The sequence below is a fragment of the Salvelinus namaycush genome, chromosome 16 (assembly GCF_016432855.1).
Source record: "Salvelinus namaycush isolate Seneca chromosome 16, SaNama_1.0, whole genome shotgun sequence".
Lineage (NCBI taxonomy): Eukaryota > Metazoa > Chordata > Actinopteri > Salmoniformes > Salmonidae > Salvelinus > Salvelinus namaycush.
The window spans coordinates 9,838,857-9,859,536 of record NC_052322.1 but is presented as its reverse complement, the minus strand read 5'-3'; the positions used below and the strand labels follow the sequence as shown (position 1 = coordinate 9,859,536).

Sequence of the window (20,680 nt, the reverse complement as noted above, 5' to 3'; positions counted from 1 at the left end):
GAGAGGGAAAGAGAGTAAGGGGTGTCCCTGTGGTTGCTTGACTGCCTCTGTCGTAGACGAGTGAGGTGGCTAGGCTAGGCTAGTACTCCCTCTGTTAAAGCCTTCTTCCATTTTTTTCCTTTCTCTCTCTCTGTTCTCATCCCTCATTCTTCCCAGTAGGAGTTAACTAGTGTAAACCCGGTTGGGTAGGGGGCAAAAAAGGATTCTGGCAGTTTTGGATGAAGGACAAAGGGGAAACTTGCTAGCCAGCTGGTGCGCCAGACAGGAGATGCAAATGGTAACAAAATATCTTTAGTTTGAGTGAGGGAAAAACATGAGCCAGAAAGAAGCCCTTGCAATGTCCTTAGCACTAAACATCATTGATCCCCAGGTAGGAGACTAGTTAGCAGGAGAAAATAATAGCAACTTTGGCTAATCTGTTAGCAGTTAGCAATGTTTAGCCTGAATGGGGTTATACAGGTAGAAGATTAGCAGGAGCAAAGTAGAAACTGTGGTTATTAGCATTGGTGTTGGGAGTTAAGGACCAGCTCAGACTGGTTTAAGCAGCCAGGTCGCTCAAGATTTACTGCAAAATTAGACGTCCGTCCAGGTAAGCAGGACATCGGCAGATGACGTCAAAACTGGCCATTAGGGGGCAACAGTGAGCGCTATTACAGTCAAGAAGGCTTGGGTTTTGCTAGGGCGTTTATGGACAAGGGTTTGGATGTCTGATTCTGCAGTGAGACTGTGAGAGCTTGCTGGGTTTAAGGCGGGTTTCGGTGTTAAATGGAAGCGCCAACGCTTTAAGAAGCACCATTTAATTGGCTTTAAAAGCTTTCCGCCTTAAAATCCCTGACCCTCAGGCAATGGCTCAGAAGAGACACTGTCTTCTGTGAAGTCAGCCCAAATGAAAGTGTGTGTGTGTGTGCAATGGAAGCTTTAGGTCTGATATAGGCTACTGTATTAAAGGTTTGATAAATCATGTGCAAAATAATCAAAAGTATTATTGTTGTGCATTTAGACACTGTAAAGGCCAATGGTTGGAATAGAGATGGGAGAAGGAGGAGCAGACAGGAGTGTTTCATTCAAGTACCACCTCTCTCTATCTCTCTCTCTATCTCTCTCTCTATCTCTCTCTCTCTGTCTCTATCTCTGGGGAGGGGTAGAGAGTGAATCTCCTCATGCCCGGAGAGGAAACATCAAACAGGGGGATCATTAGTGAACCTCCTCTCCCCGACACCAGGTTTCCTCTCCTCTCCTCCACAAAACCAAACAAAAGCCTCCAAGACGCCAACTCTACCACTCCAAACACACTTTCATGCACAGGCTTGCTTTCTTCCACCTCTCTCTCTCTCCCTCTTTCTCTCTCTCTCTCGCTCTTCTTCTCTCTATGTCTCTCTCACTCTCTCACACTTTATTCTCTCTCTCTTCCTCTCTCGCTCTTCTTCTCTCTATGTCTCTCACTCTCTCACCCTTTATTCACCTCTCTCTCTCTCTTTCTCTCTCTCTCTCTCTCTCTCTCTCTCTCTCTCTCTCTCTCTCTCTCTCTCTCTCGCTCCTTCCCCAAACTGTTGCCACAAAGTTGGAAGCACAGAATCGTCTAGAATGTCATTGTATCCTGTAGCATTAAGATTTGCCTTCACTGTAACTAAGGAGCCCGAACCATGAACAACAGCCCCAGAGCATTATTCCTCCTCCACCAAACTTTACAGTTGGCACTATGCATTCGGACAGATAGCGTTCTCCTGGCATCCGCCAAACCCAGATTTGTCCGTCGGAATGCCAGATGGTGAAGTGTGATTCATCACTCCAGAGAACTCGTTTCCACTGCTCCTGAGTCCAATGGCGGCAAGTTTTACACCACTCCAGCCAACGCTTGGCATTGTACATGGTGATCTTAGGCTGGCTGTGTGTGGCTACTCGACCATGGAAACCCATTTCATGAAGCTCCCGACGAAATGTTATTGTGCTGACTTTGCTTCCAGACACAGTTTGGAACTCGGTAGTGAGTGTTGCAACTGAGAACAGACACGTTTTACTGTGCTACGTGCTTCAGCACTCGCCAGTCCCGTTCTGTCAGCTTCTGTGTCCTACCACTTTGCGGCTGAGCCGTTGTTGCTCCTAGACGTTTCCACTTCACAATAACAGCACTTACATTTGCCCGGGGAAGCTCTAACAGGGCAGAAATTTGACTAACTGATTTGTTGGGGCCATGTTGAAAGTCACTGAGCTCTTCAGTAAGGCCACTCTACTGCCAATGTTTGTCTATGGATATTGAATGGCTGTGTGCTTGATTTTATACACCTGTCAGCAACGGGTGTGGCTGAAATAGCCGAGTCCACTAATTTGATGGGGAGTCAACATACTGTTGTATATATAGTGTGTTTCACCTCCTCTATTCCTGACCGGAGGACTGTGAAGAGACCTCTGATTGAATGTCTTGTGTTGTACCGATGAGTGTTCGAACTGTGTCCCAACTGCTTGAACAGACAGTTCGGTACCTTCAACACCTCGCACAAGACCGATAGTGATGCAGTCAATCTCTCCTCAACTTTGAGCCAGGAGAGATTGTCATGCATGTTATTGAGTGCAATACGTGCTGCTTTGTTCTGGACCAACTGCAATTTACTCCAATGGACTCCAATCAAGTTGTAGAAACATCTCAAGGATGATCAATGGAAACAGGATGCACCTGAGCACAATTTTGAGTCTCATAACAACGGGTCTGAATAATTATGTAAATGTGATATTTTTTTTTTTTTTTATACTTTTGCAAAAGTTTTGCTTTGTCGTTGTGGGGTATTGTGTATAGATTGACGAGGGGAAAAACAATTGAATACATTTTTAGAATAAGGCTGTAACCTAAAAATTTTTGGAAAAAGTCAAGGGGTCTGAATACTTTCCGAATGCACTGTATAGGGTTACACATAGCAGTTTAGTCTCCTAAACTTGCTCGGTTGCCACGTTCAATAATAGATCTAGATGAGGTTTAGGGTTGAGCAAGTGATTTGTTTCAAAAACAATGCTTTTCGTTTTTGCGATATTTAGCACCAGCCTATTGCTAGTTGCCCATTCTAAACCTGACTGGAGCTCTACGTTAAGGGTGTCATTTATTTATTTTACTGTCGTATCCGATGTGCACACTGTTGAGTCAGCGTACATAGACACACAGGCTATATTTTCTGTAGACCTTGCCACATACGTCTCGTGTTTGAGCCATTGAATTGCGACTCCACTTTGTCTTTATACGGACGCTTTGCTTGTTAGATTGCCTTATGGAGGGAATAACTATACTGTTTGTATACGGTTATGTTTCCAGTCGCCTTGCCATGATTAAATGTGGTGGAACGTGCTTTCCTTTTTGCGCGAATGCTGCCATCAATCCACGGTTTCTGGTTAGGGAAGGTTTTAATAGTCACAGTGGGTACAACATCTCCTATACACTTCCTTATAAACTCGCTCACCGAATCAGCGTATACGTCAATGTTATTGTCTGAGGCTACCCAGAACATATCCCAGTCCACGTGATCGAAGTATGCTTGAAGCGTGGAATCCGATTGGTCAGACCAGCGTTGGATAGACCTAAGCACAGGCGCTTCCTGTTTTAGTTTCTGCCTATAGGAGCGGAGCAAAAAGATGGAGTCATGGTCAGATTTGCCAAAAGGTGGGCGGGGGAGGGCCTTGTATGCATCGCGGAAGTTAGAGTAGCAATGGTCGAGTGTGTTACTCGCTCGTGTACTGCAATCGATATGCTGATAGAATTTAGGTAGCCTTGTTCTCAGATTAGCTTTGTTAAAATCCCCAGCTACAATAAATGCAGCCTCAGGATATATGGTTTCCAGTTTTCCTAAAGTCCAGTGAAGTTCCTTGATGGCCGTCTTGGTATCCGCTTGCGGGGGGATATACACGGCTGTGACGATAACCAAGGAGAGTTCTCTTGGGAGATAATACGGTCAGCATTTGATTGTCAGGAATTCTAGGTCTGGTGAACAAAATGACTTGAGTTCTTGTATTTTGTTACAATTACACCATGAGTCGTTAATCATGAAACATACACCCCCGCACTTCTTCTTACCAGAGAGATGTTTGTTCCTGTCGGCGCGATGCACTGAAAATCCTGTTGGCTGTACGGACTCCGACAGCATGTTCCCAGCTAGCCATGTCTCCGTGAAACAGAGTACGTTACAATCCCGGATATGTCTTTGGAAGCAACTCTTGCCATAATTTCGTCGACTATGTTAACTAGGGACTGTACATTAGCGAGTAATATACTCAGAAGCGGTGGGTGGTGTGCACGCATCCGAAGCCTCGCTAGAAGACCGCTCCGGCACCCTCTCCTCCGCGTTGTTTTGGGTCGGCCTCTGGAATCAGTTCAAATGCTCTGGGAGGTGCAGACAAAGGATCCGCTTTGGGAAAGTTGTATTCCTGGTCGTAGTGCCGGTTGTGCTGGTAAGTTGATGTCTCTCTGATAGTTCTTCCCGGCTGTATGTAATAACACACACAAGGTTTTCTGGGGTAACAATGTAAGAAATAATACATAAAAAAACAAAATACTGCACAGTTTCCTAAGGACTTGAAGCGAAGCTGCCATCTCTATCGGCGCCATCTTTGTTATCAAAGCTTTTTACTATCATTCTTTATATTTTCCATAGTATAGTTTCTTCTTCTTTTTGTTTGGTTTAGTTACGTGATTTCTCAATTCACTGTATGTTTGACAGGCTGCTGTGCTGTCAGACTTACAGTATTTGCTATTCCCTTTGCCCCATTCCTCTCAGCCATACAGTTTTTCAATCATCTATCCATGAGGATTTGGCAGTTCTAACAGTCAGTTTTGTTGATGGGCGCAACCGGAAAAAGCAGTTTCATAAATGCTTCAAGAGAGACCGAGAGAAATGGTAGGAAGCAGTTGCATTTGGCTTGGCCGGCAGTATGAGGAAGAGAAAGAGAGAGAGGGAGAGAGAGAGAGAGAGAGAGAGAGAGAGAGAGAGAGAGAGAGAGAGAGAGAGAGGAGCCCTTGAATTTAATTGAATTGAGAGAGAGGAAGAGACAGAGAGACAAAAAGAGAGGGCGAGAAAAATGACAAATGGCTTCTTCCTTCCTGCTCGCACCACATGCTTTGCACTCTGCATCCCCACCCACTCTTATTAGGCAGATATTGATTTGAGGTCTGTTTGAGGCCAGGATGGGGGATGGAGTTGGAGAGGGGGGAAGAGGGGGGATAGAGCGGGGTTGGTGCTATAATTGTACACTAGATGCTCTCCTCTCTGGTGGGGGGGGGGGGGGGGGGGTTAATGCGAGACGAGAGAACTCCCCCATGACCCCGATTGGAGGAGTGTTCGAACGTACCTGCAGGGTAAATAGAGAGGGAGAGAGAGGTGAAGAAAGAGGAAGAGTGTGTGTTTGTGTTTCAGAGAGAACGTAGAGAGAGAGGGAAACACTCAGGGGAGAGAGGCATAAAACGAGAGAGAGGCATGACACAATAAACTGAAGAAGAATGAAGCTAAGATTTGTGATGAAACGAGGACAGAAGCCACGGTTGACTTTCTCGTGACTCTGTCTGCTCCTCTTTGACTGCGAGGTTTGGAGCATTCATTCTTATAAGTAATAGCACAACCAATGGCTTTTGTGATGACTGATGAGGGCAAGAGAGAGGGAGAGAGAGAGAGAGAGAGGGAGAGAGGGAGAGAGGGAGAGAGGGAGAGAGGGAGAGAGAGAGAGAGAGAGAGAGAGAGAGAGAGAGAGAGAGAGAGAGAGAAGAGGGAATGTAAGACAGAATGTTAAGAATAGACAGAGCAAGAGAGCCACAGAATTCCCTCTCTTCTCACACACACACACACACACACACACACACACACACACACACACACACACACACACACACACACACGCACTCATGCACGCACGCACGCACGCACGCACGCACGCACGCACGCACGCACGCACGCACACACACACACACACACACACACACACACACACACACACACACACACGTGTGAGTAACCCAGGCAGATCTGTCATCCTCTGGAGCACAGGGCCCCTCTCATCTTTGACAGAACAGGCACACCTTCAGGCACCCGTGGCTTCTCCCTCTCTGTCCCTTTCTATCTCTCTCTTTCTCTACTCATTCTCTCTCTCTCTCTCTCTCTCTCTAAGCACCAACCATGTATTTTTGTTCACAGATGACCCTCTAGGCAAGAGGAGAGCCTACTCCCCCAACAGCAGCAGCGAGTGCCCGTCAGACAGCAAGAAGTCACGCAGCGTGTCCCCCAAAGGTAAGATTCCACATGTGTGTGTGTGTGTGTGCGTGAGTGTGTGTGTGATGTTACTGATGTGCTGAAATATGTTATGTTTAACCCGAGAAGGAAAAATAATATAAAGAAGTTTGGTGGACAAAGATGTGTTTGTGAGAAGGATAGAGGAGGGTAGGGATGGAGAGGTGGAGGTAGAGGAGGAGTGGAGCGTCATTGATTTACAGGAAGGAGAGAAACTGGGTGTGAGCTGGTGTTGAGTGACAGTGTGGGTCAGTGTTACAGAGAGGTTAGCCTCTGTACGCACACACACATACACAAATAGACATACGCACACCAGTGAAGGATCCTCAGAGAATTTCATACAAATAAAAATAAAACTATACTAAATATAATCACATCACCAAATAATTGATTAAAACACACTATTTTGCAAAGAAGCACCATGGTGTTACCGGAGGATAGCTAGCTTCCGTCCTCTTCTGGCTACATTGACTTCAATACAAAACCTAGGAGGCTTAATGTTCTCACCCCCTTCCGTAGACTTACACAGTAATTATGACAACTTCCAGAGGACGTCCTCCAACCTATCAGAGCTCTTGCAGCATGAACTGACATTTTGTCCACCCAATCAAAGAATCAGAGAATGAATCTAGTACTGAAAGCGTGAGCTACATCTAGTTAGCACTGCAGTGCATAAAATGTGGTTAGTAGTTGACTCAAAGAGAGACACTAGTTTAAATGAAGGAGAAGCAAGAGAGAAATACACCTCCGGTGTAACTGCTTACTTGACTGTACACTGTAACGTTACTGCTTGATAGTAGCTGGTTTACTAACGTGCTAGTTCTATTAGCTATGCTGACTATGATGTCACTTTAGCTAACATGGTGACAACAATGTAGGCTGTGTTTAACGGTTATGATATGGTTTGGCTTGGAAAGTTTTTTTGGGGCCTGGTCACATACAGCTGATGTGTTGTGCATTGAAGTCCACAAGGGAATGGAAGAGGTGAGAGGAGGAGAGCGCGTAGATGCGAGAAGGAATACAACGTGGCTGCCGATTTTGTTGACAAATGGAACAAAACGAGGATAAACTTACCTGAATTTGTCCGATATAAACTGTTGGACTAATGATTACACCCTACATTAGCTAGATTCAGGCAAGAGTGTGCAAGGCGGTATTGAATGTCACTGTCTGTCCATGTGTCACTGTCTGTCACCTCAAATTGGTCTCTCGACCTGTGTGCACCTACATTATAAACTTTCATTCACAGCCTAGGTTGTAGCAACCTCATGATGGTTACAGGGAACATTTGAGTATCATGTAGTAGCCTAAATGTATCACTGTTACATTGAACAGGGTGAATGGAATATGAATGAGAATCATCCAACATCCTGTAATAGAAATAAGGCCATGCTCATGAAAACAAAATCGTCCTTCCTCATCTTAAAAGGCACCGACCGCCACTGGCGCACATACTAACACATACGCACACGCACTTGACACATTCTCGCGTTACCTCTCACAGCCCCTTGCGTTCTCCTGTGTTACGGCTGGTTTATACCTCGTCTATTGACATCTCTGTAGACAATTAGAATGCGACAAGTGTCGCTGGTCAAAACAACATATCCTTTATACTCCGGTGGAACCGTCGGTTTCCTTGTCACAGACAAACGAAAAAAGTTCAACTGTGAACCTGTCGCTGCGTCCGTTGTCATGGTTACCCGGCAGACCCCGATGATGAAATCCTCCGGTAGAATACACTGCTCTTCTTTCTTCACACTCACAACTGTAAACTATTTTCTGTCATTTCCTCGCCATTAACTTGTAAATCATGATCATGTTGTGAGTTTATTTTACTGTAATGATGAATAAAAATGTGCTACAGTTAAGACATTGTCAGCAATGATGTGGTCATTATTTGAGCTGGCTAGCCAGGCAGCTGTCTGCCATAGGTCATTCTCACCATCTTTTTCTACAAGCTAGAAACGAACCAAAACATTGTTTAGAAAGTAGCTTTTAGTTGCCTGGTTTGCTAGATTGACATATACTAAATACACTTTTAAACGGATGGGTTTATTGGTGTTAAAATACACCAGTTAGGTTATTTTGGACCACCAGGGTGCTGATGTCATGCAGCCTGTCGTTTTTGTGTGTATACTTTTTCATAAGGACAACGACAAGTTTGCTGTCAGACGACAATAGAATGTTCATGATGTCACTGTGACAACCGTCTGTAGACATGTCGATAGACCAACGGTAAACCAGCCTTTAGAAAGATATGTACAAGCCATCAGGAATGGCTACTTCCTTTCCTTACCTCTCTCATCCAGTCGCTTCCCTCCCATTCATTTCACCCTTATGTGGTGGGAAACTGGCGTCCCTGCGAGGAGCCGTCATGGCCACCCTGTCTTGTCTCTGGTGTCCTGACTAGCTTCCTCAGTCACTGATGCATCATACAGCAGGCAAAGTCAAGGGCAGCCCACCCCTATCCTGCCCGTCTCTAAGGCAACACAAATGACATGCATGCACATACACAAAGACAGCATAGGCCGCACACACACAGAGAGACAGCGCACCACACCACAGATGAAAGCACACACACACATTTATGTTCAGTCTTCCATCAGTACTATCCACTCTTGCTGTGCATCTTAGTTGGTCATAACTTCAAAAGGTCAATGTTTCAAACTTAGGAAGGAATAGCATGATTAGGTGCGAATAGCTTACCATACGATTGGTGCTTCTCACCATCTTTTTTCTAAATTGACCTTGTGTTATCCCCGAGTAGTTTCAATCTGTCCATGTTGACTTGGTGTATACGTAGTGCTGAGGTGTGTGTTGAGTAGAGTGGTGCTGTGCTGTGTTCGGTGACTTTTGCCTCGTGCATGACCTCTGACCTGGCTGAGCCGTCACTGGAGGAACATACATTAGAGTATCCACTAAAGCCTTGCTCACACTGCGAACCTCGATGCTCCAATCAGTTTTTTTTTCTCAAATCCGTTTTGGAATATTGACTTTCCAAACAGCAAGTTACAAGTGACCAAAACGGATGTGTGTGTGTTCAGACAGCAGTCATTTGCTGACATGGCTACGCTAGTCGTCATAGTCATGAAGCGTGTGTGCGCGCAGTGGTGTATGCTAATCGGTGTTGGTGCTCATGCTTCCTGTCACTCAGAAGTTATGTAGCAAGCTAAGGTGACCAATACAATGCCTAATATGGGTGTTTCCCAGTTGTTTTGAATGCTCAAAATCATAGTAATAGAACAGCCCCTCTTTCAAAGCCTCAGTGGATAAGTTGATCCAACTTTCAAAACAAGTATTTTTTGATAAGGCACAGCAGTCAACTAGCTAGCTGTGTAGCGTTCTAGCGAATTCACTCATTTGTTTGTGAACGATTAACAGGCTAGTTAGCTACCACATGTCAAACTGTCAACAGAGTAGCTAGTAAGCAACAAGATATGCCAAATAACATTCTAAAAACCACTTTAGGGCAAATAAATCAGATTTGACCATTCAGACACAAGTCGTATGGCCAGGAATCAGATTTGTAACTGACTTCAAACCACCTACGAAGGTGATTTCAAATGTGGCTTGAAATATCCGATTCCATTTGCTTTTTGGCTGTTCAGACTGCAGGAAAAAGAACAGATTCGGACCAGTTCGAAACAGTATGAAAATGCACGGCCTCATACCGTAAGTCACTCTGAATGAGAGCGTCTGTTAAATGACTTAAATGTGTTGCTTGCGTGCGTGTTTGTGTGTCTCGCCAGAGGAGTGGTTGATTAAATAAGCTTTAGAACCCTGCTGATCTCATGGCTCAGCCTTCTGAGCCGCATCCTCGTGTGTGTGTTCCTTCTGTCCGAGGCACCTCTCCGGAACACTTGATGGGTGAACATAATGACCCAAGCAAATGGAAAAAGAGATATGAGATAAAGAGATAGATTGGGAGCTGAAAGAGAGAGAAAGATGGGGGTTTGTTGGCACCCCTTGCAGAGCTTATAAAGAGAGAAATGCAGACGGGCAGAGACAAGTTGACACACACACACACACACACGCACACTCACGTCATTACACACAATAATAAAGGCACAAATCAACTTTAACTAAGACAATCATGCAAACACCACACTGGCCATAGGTAGAAACAAATGTGACTGCCACACACACGCTCACACACCACACGCATACACACCTGAGGGTCCCTGGGTGGGTGGATTAGTTGGAACTTGGCGGGGGAGACAGAGACAGCGTGCTTATCCTCCCCCTTCCCCCTTCCTTCTTCTCTTCCTCCCCTCCTCCCTCCCTTCTCTCCCCTTCTCCCTCCCCTTCTCCCACCCACGCCACTCTTTCTCGCCTGCCTGGGGCCAGGCTCGGGTTTCAATGAGGAAATGGTAAATATAACCCCCTCATCCTCCTCCCCCTCCTCCACCTCCTCTTCCTCCTCCTCCTCCTCCTCAACTGCCAACCACTTCACCCTCCCTCCCTTCTCTCCCCCAAACCTCCCCCTCCTATACCTTTGACTCCCAGTATCAAGTTACTGCTGCAAGAGCTCAGAGCAACACTGGAGAGAGAGAGAGAGAGAGAGAGAGAGAGAGAGAGAGAGAGAGAGAGAGAGAGAGAGAGAGAGAGAGAGAGAGGGAAAGAGAGAGATAATGGGTAGGGAAGGGGGAGACAGGGGATGGGGAGAGGCAGAGAAAGATGGGGGGGGAGGAAAGAGAGGAGAGAAAATAAGCAACACAGAGAGCGGATATCACACATCACACCGCCTCTTTACAACCAAAGCACAGCGACATCACACCACAAACATACATATGCTCACACATTTCCACTCAGGAAACAGTTCTGTATTCATGCAATATAAGATCAGAGTGACTTCTACATTACCCCTCACAAAGCTCATTATACTATTGTCCATAGTACACCATTTTGAAATAATTGGTTAATGTCTGCCCCATTCTTTTTTGATGGATTATATGTATTTATGAAGAGTTTTTGCTTCAATGAAGGATAGTTTTGGATTGAGCACCCTGTTTTGGTATTATTTATGTCATGGTGAGATAGTGGTGGGTTCATAGTGAGTTAATGAGGAGATGGTAGTGAGATTTTTATTTTATTTAACGAGGCAAGTCAGTTAAGAACAAATTATTTTTTACAATGACGACCTACCCTGGCCAAACCCTAACCAAGGCAGCGCTGGGCCAATTGTGCACCTCCCTATGGGACTTCCAATCACAGCCGGTTGTGATACAGCCTGGAATCGAACCAGTGTCTGTAGTGACACCTCTGCACTAAGATGCAGTGCCTTAGACCGCTGTGCCAATCGGGAGCCCGATCAATGAGATGTTGATAGTTATGTTAATAGTGAGATAATTATGAGTTATTGAGATAGTGTTGAGTTAGTGGTGACTTAGTGGTGAGTTAATGGTGAGTTAGTGGTGAATTAATGGTGAAATTGTGGTGAGTTAATGGTGAGTTAGTGGTGAATTCGTGGTGAATTAATGGTGAAATTGTGGTGAGTTAATGGTGAGTTAATTCATGAGATAGTGTTATTGGTCAACGATGAGTTCATAGTTAATGTTGCGTTAATGGTGTGCTAACTCTCTTCCTGCCCCCCCCCCCCCCACAGAGAACTCCCACACCCCCGTGCTGGAGGGAGGCGGCCACAGTCACATGACCCCGGAGGAGCACTACAGGCGGATTATGTCAGCGCTGAACGAGCAGGGCTCCTACGAGGAGCAGCAACAGCGCCTCTACCAGCTGGCCAACAACATGGGCCTTCCCAGCCATGGTGAGACTAGTGTGTGTGTTTGTGTGCTTGTGTGTGTCCACCTAGACACGCGCACACGTGTGTGTCGGTGGATGCTGTCCTAGTCAGGGTCTAGTCGTGAAGCCTACCCTCCTCCTAAACATTCGTTCGTTATATCAGAACTTCAGGATTCAGTCACCTAACTAACACACCTCATTTAGACCTGTCACACACCAGAGCTACACACACACCTGACCCAACCAACTCAACCACTGCTAGTGGTAACCCCGGGGTTGTGGCCTTTTCTCCTGTGGCATCTGTTTGTGCGTATGCCACCATGCCAGTGTAAATCTCCAGCATGGAGACTGCTGTCATTTCTATTTGGGGTGCCAGCCCACCCAATGTCAAAATGTCACTCTGGGTGATTTGTGACTGATGCTGTGCTCCGATTTAAACAGCACTCCTAGCCAGCACACACAGATGCCGCTATCGATCCGCTGCTCACTCACTGGCTGTCAGCCAACGCTGTAAATCTCCCAATACCATGTAAACCATGAGTGTGTCCTTTTTCTTAGGTTTCTTTTTTCGGGAGTTGAAATTTACATCTCTTAACTTATGGTAAAACTGGGTTGGAACTGGAAAGATCGAATATGAAAATTGGGGGGACAGTAAATCATGTGGCAGGGTGTATTTTCATTTCGCCCCCACTTTAAACTTGCGGGGCCTCAATTGTTATCCTTTCCTCTGTTTTTAAAAGAATGTAACATTAATTGCGGCCAGGATTTACGACTCCCTTTGCGGTAGCATAAATCGAATCAATTTCACATCCCAGCCCCAAACGTAGTTTGAGCTACTTTTATTTTGATTTGATTAGTAATGATTTTTAATTGCAGGCTGCAAATCTAAGGGGGCGAAGCCTATAAAGGCTTTACTGGCCTCCGCCCTGCATCTGAGAAGAATTAGGGCTGAAGTGCAATGCATTTTGGGGGTTCAATGGCCCAGGGTGCCATATTCTCCCTGTTTCCCTTCCCAGAAGGCGCTCTGTTTTCAATGCAGACACTATGGCGCAATGCAGACATCTTGTGGGGATGCACTCTCTCTCTCTCTCTTTTCAGTTTCAACAAAATCCTCTACTCTCTTTTCTGTCCACATTCCTTTTTATCTACAGTTTATCTATGCCCTTCGAGGTGTAAAATAAATAAATAAGGTTAGGAGTTAGGTAGAGAGAGAGAGAGAGAGAGAGAGAGAGAGAGAGAGAGAGAGAGAGAGAGAGAGAGAGAGAGAGAGAGAGAGAGAGAGAGAGAGAGAGAGAGAGAGAGAGAGAGAGAGAGAGAGAGAGAGAGAGAGAGAGAGAGAGAGAGAGAGAGAGAGCATTTTATGGAGGGAGAGAATGGGAAGAGATGAGTGAAAGAGGTAGAATTGCCTTTCTTTAGAGCAAGACAAGTAATAAATAAACAGGATGCATGCTGATGATTCATTTATGATGTGTGAAATAATAAACACATACTTGTGCCATTTAAAACACACGCACGCATGTGCGAACACACTCATGCGTGCGTACTGATACCCCTAAGCACATGATAAGACATCACCGGCCAAGGCATTGCCAACCCATCCAAGCATCCAAGTCTTTGGTGTTTCTGATATTCATCCTGGATGCTGCACCTGGTGGGTGCCTTCATCAATCCACAATCCCCCAAGTTAGGCAGGAAAAACATACTTTGAAACTTTAACTTTCAGTTTCAACACTGAAAACATTTTATGCTGTATAGCCATTGTTTAGCTGGAATGGAACATTCGTACCCTGTATATTTGACTGTGATATGTGGTTGTCTCACATACTGTAGCTATCTTAAGATGAATGCACTTGTTTTAAGTCGCTCTGGATTAAAGCATCTGCTAAATGACTCAAATGTGAAATGTAAATGTTTTACATACAGATCTCATATTACTGGACACATTTTTTTTGTTATTAAATATTGATGTCACAAATGTATCATTTGTACAGTTCTTTCAAAAAAAAGTTTTTGTAATTTGTCACATTTGACTGTAAAATCTAGCAGTACTACATATTTCTTTGAGAGGGAGTTAGATATATAGCATTTTGCCCCCCCCCCCCCCTCAAAATGTGTCTCTCTGAAATGAACCATCAAGTGACAGATTTTAAACAAATACATGTCATGATTAGATAGTGAAATAACACACCAATCTCTTTCATAATATCTTCAAACAATAAACTCATTTATCAACGTTTCTGAAAAGTGATATATTGTGTTTAGGAACAAAAAATGTACAAAAATATTGAACAAAAATATAAACGCAACATGCAACAATTTTCAATGGTTTTACTGAGTTACAGTTCATATAAGGATAATCATATAATCATATAATCATATAATTCATATAATAAATTAATTCAGACCCTAATGTATGGATTTCACATGATGGTGAAGGGGTGCAGCAATGGGTGGGCCTGGGAGGGTATTGGCCCACCCACTTGGGAGCGAGGCCCAGCCAATCAGAATGAGTTTTTCCCCATAAAAGGGCTTTATTACTGACAGAAATACTCCTCAGTTTCATCAGCTTTCCGGGTGACTGGTCTCAGACCATCCCGGATGTGGAGGTCCTGGGCTGGCATGGTTACACATGGTCTGCTGTTGTGAGGCCGGTTGAAAGTACTGCCAAATTCTCTAAAACGACGTTGGAGGCGGCTTGTGGTAGAGAAATGAACATAAAATGATCTGGCAACAGCTCTGTGAACATTCCTGCAGTCAGCATGCCAATTGCACGCTCCCTCAAAATTTGAGACATCTGTGGCATTGTGTTGTGTGACAAAAATGCACATTTTAGAGTGGCCTTTTATTGTCCTCAGCACAAGGTGCACCTGTGTAATGAGCATGCTGTTTAATCAGCTTCTTAATATGCCACACCTCTCAGATGGGTGGATTATCTTGGCAAAGGAGAAATGCTCACTAACAGGGATGTAAACACATTTGTACACAACATTTGAGAGAAATAAGCTTTTTGTGGGTATGGAACATTTCTGGAATCTTTTATTTCAGCTCATGAAACATGGGACCAACACTTTACATGTTGTGTTTGTATTTTGTTCAGTGTAAATTTTACTATTGTTTAATTATTTTTCTGAGTAGGCTTCTGTTGCCATGTTTCTGACTCTATAGCACCTCTATCAGTCCACCCTTCCTCTTCTCTTTTCCTCTGTTTGTAATTCTCTATTTAGCAGAAGATTGGTTGTAGTTCTACCTTTTCTTCTCTCACTTCATCGCGCAGGGAATCCCAAATCCCAACTGCACCGCCTCTCAACTACCCCCCTTCCTGTCCTCTTTCTGTCTGTCGCTCTCTCCTCTGAGGGGATGGAGTGGAGGTGTGACAGAGGGAGGGATAGAGGGATGGCCCTGTTTGTTCCTGGAGAGGTTGATCTGAATCGCTCCAGTGAGATCCCCCTTGACATTGACCTGAGCTCCGGTGGGCCCTTGTGACCCTCCTCTCCCACTCTCTCACACACCTCCCTCTCTCCCCCTCCCCCTCTCTCACGCACCTCCCTCTCTAAACACAGGGGTTGCTTTTATATTCTCTTTTTTTTCTCCTCTCTCCTTTTGTTTTTTCTCTCGCCGACTCTCCACTTCGCCTTGGTCCCTGCTGAGCATCCTTTCATGTGTTTGAAGTGGAGTGTACGAAAAATGAAAGTGTGTGTGTGAAGGGGGCGAGAAGTAGCAGAATGTGGGTGTGTGAAGGGGGCGCGAAGTAGCAGAATGTGTGTGTCAGGTGTTGTTTCGGGAGGCTCCTGTAGGACCTGACAGGGGGGCCAAGGGTGCTCCCCCTCCGCTTTTCTCTCTCTCTCTCTCTGTTATGATGAAAGGAGTGAAAAGAAAGGGAAAAGGGGTTGGAGGAGGTCAACATGGAAGGTGAGGAGAGCTTTGTTTTGTATCCTGTACTTCTGTCCATTGCTCTCCTAGCGGGGCTGCACTGTCTACCATCTAGTCATTAAGATCGATCGGCATGGTAGGAACACATCTTTAAAAGCCTGGGAGAACATACTTCATCCGGCTCTTGTTTTTCCATATAACATCTACTTGTTTATACCATTGGCTTTGGAAATAGATTTGCACCCGAAAATGGAACCCTATTCCCTATGTAGTGCACTTCCTTAGTTACTTCTTTTCAAAAGGAGCATTATGTATGGCATACGGTGCCATTTGGTATGCTTATGATTCAGTATACCTGCCAGTCCCCAATCCATCATGAGCCTGGCTGGGCCGTATCACGGGAATAACAGGAATAATTGAACATTCTCCCTTGGTGGAAAGCCCAGCTTAACGGATGGGATTTCTGCATAATTCTGAGAAGAGATGCGAGGAGATAAGGAGGACAAAAGAGGGATTAGCAGGATGGGTCCAGAGTGGGACCTCCCAAAATAACTGTGTGTGTGTGTGTGTGTGTGTGTGTGTGTGTGTGTGTGTGTGTGTGTGTGTGTGTGTGTGTGTGTGTGTGTGTGTGTGTGTGTGTGTGTGTGTGTGTGTGTGTGTTAGAGCTGCTGGGACAAAAAAACAGAAATGAGCAACACCAACCATACCGATCACTTATCGCAGGCATTTTGCTGATATCGTTCATTACAATAAGTACCCTATACTAGAGAAATTTTAAGTTTGAAATACAATACGTTTGCTAATATCGGTGATCGTTATTGGAACAACCAGCAAACTAGTAACAGTATTTTAAAGGATAATTGAAAAAAACTGCCGCATATTGTTATAAACATATCATTCTATTTATCGTTATCGCATCAATTCAGGCATTTTATCTCAATATGGATTTTTGTCCATATTATCCAGCTCTAGTGTGTGTGTGTGTGGGTGTGGGTGTGGGTGTGTGTGTGTACGTGTGTGTTTGTGCATGTGTATATGTGTGTGTGTGTGTGGGGGGGAGGGGGAGTCTGGTCTGGCTCTCCATTTCTGTACCCTCTTTTCCCTCTTCCCCTCTCGTCCATTGTGGAGTTGTGGTGGGCTGCTTCCCCCTTGGAGGCCACAGCCCCAGATGACCCTTCTTTACCCTACATGAAAGAGAATAATGGAGAGTGAGAGAGACACACCACCAACTATACTTACCTTGGTCTGACTAGAAGTTATTCTGGGCGGTTTGGCATGGCCATAAAGTCTCTAACAGATAAAGCACGCGGAGCATATTTTACAAATAGAAAGACTCTATCCCACCAATTAGAATGTGGCTTATATTATTTGACTTTGTTATAACTCCGATCCTTCTACATGGCAGTGAAATATGGGGCCCCCTTAACAATTTAACATGTACATCATGGGATAAAAGCCCCAATTTTATACCTGGAATTTTGTACAAAATTGCCCCAAACCTAGCGTGTAGGGCAGAACTTGGGACATTGCCCCTGGCACTCCAAATTGAGAAAAGAGACACCAAGTGATGGACTCACCTAAAACACTGTGATACAGAATGTTATCATCACAAGGCTTTTTTTTATGGAAACACCACAACCCGGAGAGGGACCCTTTAGAGCAACTCGCCCAGAAGCACCAGCGAAATTCAACCGTACGCCCACAAATAACAACATTCTAACAAATAGAAATCTATTACATACACTAATTATTGGCAAACAAAATTCTATTTAATCACATAACTTCAACGTTACCAAATTCGAAATAGAGATTTCAAAAAGCGTGTCAAAATCAAAGATGTTAAACAAAGGAAGACATCCCAATGTATAGGCTCAGTGACCATATCCTGGAAATAGAGAGGACGTCATAGAAAGACAAGGAAGGACAGAGAAGAAAGACAATGTAAGCACTGTGGGTCGGGTGAAGTACAGAGGGAGCAGCACTTCCTACTCCTCTGCTCAAAATATGACTCAATCAGAGGTATTTATTTCCTGAAATGTAAAGAAAGAATTCCAGGATTTGTTGATCTGTCTGTTGAGGATAAAATCTGCATTTTGATAGGATAAAACGTAGACAGTAGATCTTGCTGCGGATGATGTCCTGGCCTGTCATAATATAAGAGACAATATTTCCCACCATGTCATACACGGCCCTTGTAGATTTCTCCTTTCAATTGTTGTTTGTTGTCTTTTTTGTGTATTATTATTCATGTACAATTGTTTTTGTTGATATACACATTATTATTGTTGCTCAAACATATTGTTCATTTATGTAGTACATCATATACATTGCTTTGGCAACAGTGGCAACCACCCATTCATGCCAATAAAACATGTATTGAATTGAATAGAGGAAGAGAGAGAGAGAGATGGAGAAGGGAGGGGGGGTTCTGCCCACTTTTATAAACCTACCCTTTGCCACAAAAAAAGAGGGGTGGGATTGGGTGAGAGAGAGAGAGAGAGAGAGAGAGAGAGAGAGAGAGAGAGAGAGAGAGAGAGAGAGAGAGAGAGAGAGAGAGAGAGAGAGAGAGAGAGAGAGAGAGAGGAGCAAATTATATTTAATGTTCACCAACGTTTCCTGGGTTTGCAGGCTTTTGCTCCAGCCCTACACAATCACATCTTATTCAGATAATCAAGGGTTTGAGGAACAGCTGAATTGTAGAATTTGGTGTAGGGCCAGGATTCAATCCTATTACCTTAAAATGGTGCATTTTCGGTAGTGTTCCACAAATTGTATCCCATCCCAGGTCTCTATGTGAGAGTCTAGGCAGTGTAGATAGGGACTGGGTGACCATTGTCAACCTGAGGAACTCATATAGGTGAAGTCTCTGTCCTCAACCCCCAACCTTTGGTGAAGTCAAATCAAATCAAATTGTATTGGTCACATACACGTGGCTAGCAGATGTTATTGTGAGTGTAGCAAAATGCTTGTGCTTATAGTTCCGACAGTGCAGCAATATCTAACAAGTAATATCTAACAATTCCACAACAAATACCTAATACACACAAATCTAAGTAAGGAATGGAATAATTTATAAATATAAATATATGGATGAGCAATGTCAGAGTGGCATAGACTAAGATGCAATAGATAGTATAGAATACAGTATATACTGTACATATAAGATGAGTAATGCAAGATGTGTAAACATTATTCAAGTGGCATTATTAAAGTGACTGGTGTTCCATTTATTAAAGTGGCCAATGATTTCAAGTCTGTATGTAGGCAGCAGCCTCTCTGTGCTAGTGATGGTTGTTTAACAGTCTGATGGCCTTGAGATAGAAGCTGTTTTCCCAGCTTTGATGCACCTGTACTGACCTCGCCTTCTGGATGGTAGCGGGGTGAACAGGCAGTGGTTCGGGTGGTTGTTGTCCTCGATCATCTTGTTGGCCTTCCTGTGACATCGGGTGCTGTAGATGTCCTGAAGGGCAGGTACTTTGGCCCTGGTAATGCCTTGTGCAGACCGCACCACCCTCTGGAGAGCCCTTCGGTTGTGGGCGATGCTGTTGCTGTACCAGGTGGTGATACAGCCCGACAGGATGCTCTCAATTGTGCATCTGTAATAGTTTGTGAGTGTTTTAGATGACAAGCCAAATTTCTTCAGCCTCCTGCTGTCCCGTCGATGTGGATGGGGGGGGTGGGGGGGCTCCCTCTGCTGTTTCCTGAAGTCCACGATCATCTCCTTTGTTTTGTTGACGTTGAGTGAGAGGTTATTTTCCTGACACCACACTCTGAGTGTCCCCACCTCCTCCCTGTAGGCTGTCTCGTCGTTGTTGGTGATCAAGCCTGCCACTGTGGTGTCGTCTGCAAACTTGATGATTGAGTTGGCGGCGTGCATGGCCACGCAGTCATGGGTGAACAGGGAGTACAGGAGGGGGCTGAGCATGCACCCTTGTTGGGCCCCAGTGTTAAGGGTCAACGAAGTGGAGATGTTGTTTCCTACCTTCACCACCTGGGGGGCGGCCCGTCAGGAAGTCCTGGACCCAATTTCACAGGGGTTGAGACCCAGGGCCTCCAGCTTAATGATGAGCTTGGAGGGTACTATGGAGTTGAATGCTGAGCTATAGCCAATGAACAACATTATTACATAGGTATTCCTCTTGTCCAGATGGGATAGGGCAGTGTGCAGTGTGATGGCGATTGCATCGTCTGTGGACCTATTGGGGCGGTAAGCAAATTGAAGTGGGTCTAGGGTGACAGGTAAGGTGGAGGTGATATGATCCTTGAATTGTCTCTCAAAGCACTTCATGATGACAGAAGTGAGTTCTACAGGGCGGTAGTCATTTAGTTCAGTTACCTTTGCATTCTTGGGAACAGGAACAATGGTGGCCCTCTTGAAGCATGTGGGGACAGCAGACTGGAATAGGAAGAGATTGAATATGTCCGTAAACACACCAGCCAGCTGGTCTGCGCATGCTCTGAGTACGTGGCTAGGGATGCCGTGTGTGTGTGTGTGTGTGCTCCAGGGCTCCAGTTTCCTAGGATCCCTCTCTTATCTCCCCCCCCCCCCCACATACACACACACACCCTGTCTGCCGCCAGTTGAGTCCCCAGCGGCCCAGCAGAAGCAAACAGATCGATACACCAGAGCTGGGCCACATTAATATCTGTCGCTCCACCCCCGACCCCAGCACCAGCTCAACGACCCAGTACACACACATACACACGCGTGCGCACACACACACACACACACAAAAACACACCCTCACACACTAAGAGAGGTACAAACTCTACACATACCAGTGGCGGAAATGGCCCCTGGCTCCCGCAGGATC

At 45.0% G+C, this 20,680-nt stretch overlaps 1 protein-coding gene across 1 annotated transcript in view; it reads left to right on the top strand.

Annotated features, from left to right (window-relative positions):
• samd11 (sterile alpha motif domain containing 11) overlaps positions 1 to 20,680 on the top strand; it is a 96,782-nt gene that overhangs the window by 52,215 nt on the left and 23,887 nt on the right. Inside the window, exons 5-6 of the mRNA XM_039010415.1 lie at positions 6,162 to 6,254; positions 11,860 to 12,021. Of these exons, the coding sequence (XP_038866343.1) occupies positions 6,162 to 6,254; positions 11,860 to 12,021 (255 nt within the window). The remainder of the gene's footprint in view (positions 1 to 6,161; positions 6,255 to 11,859; positions 12,022 to 20,680) is intronic.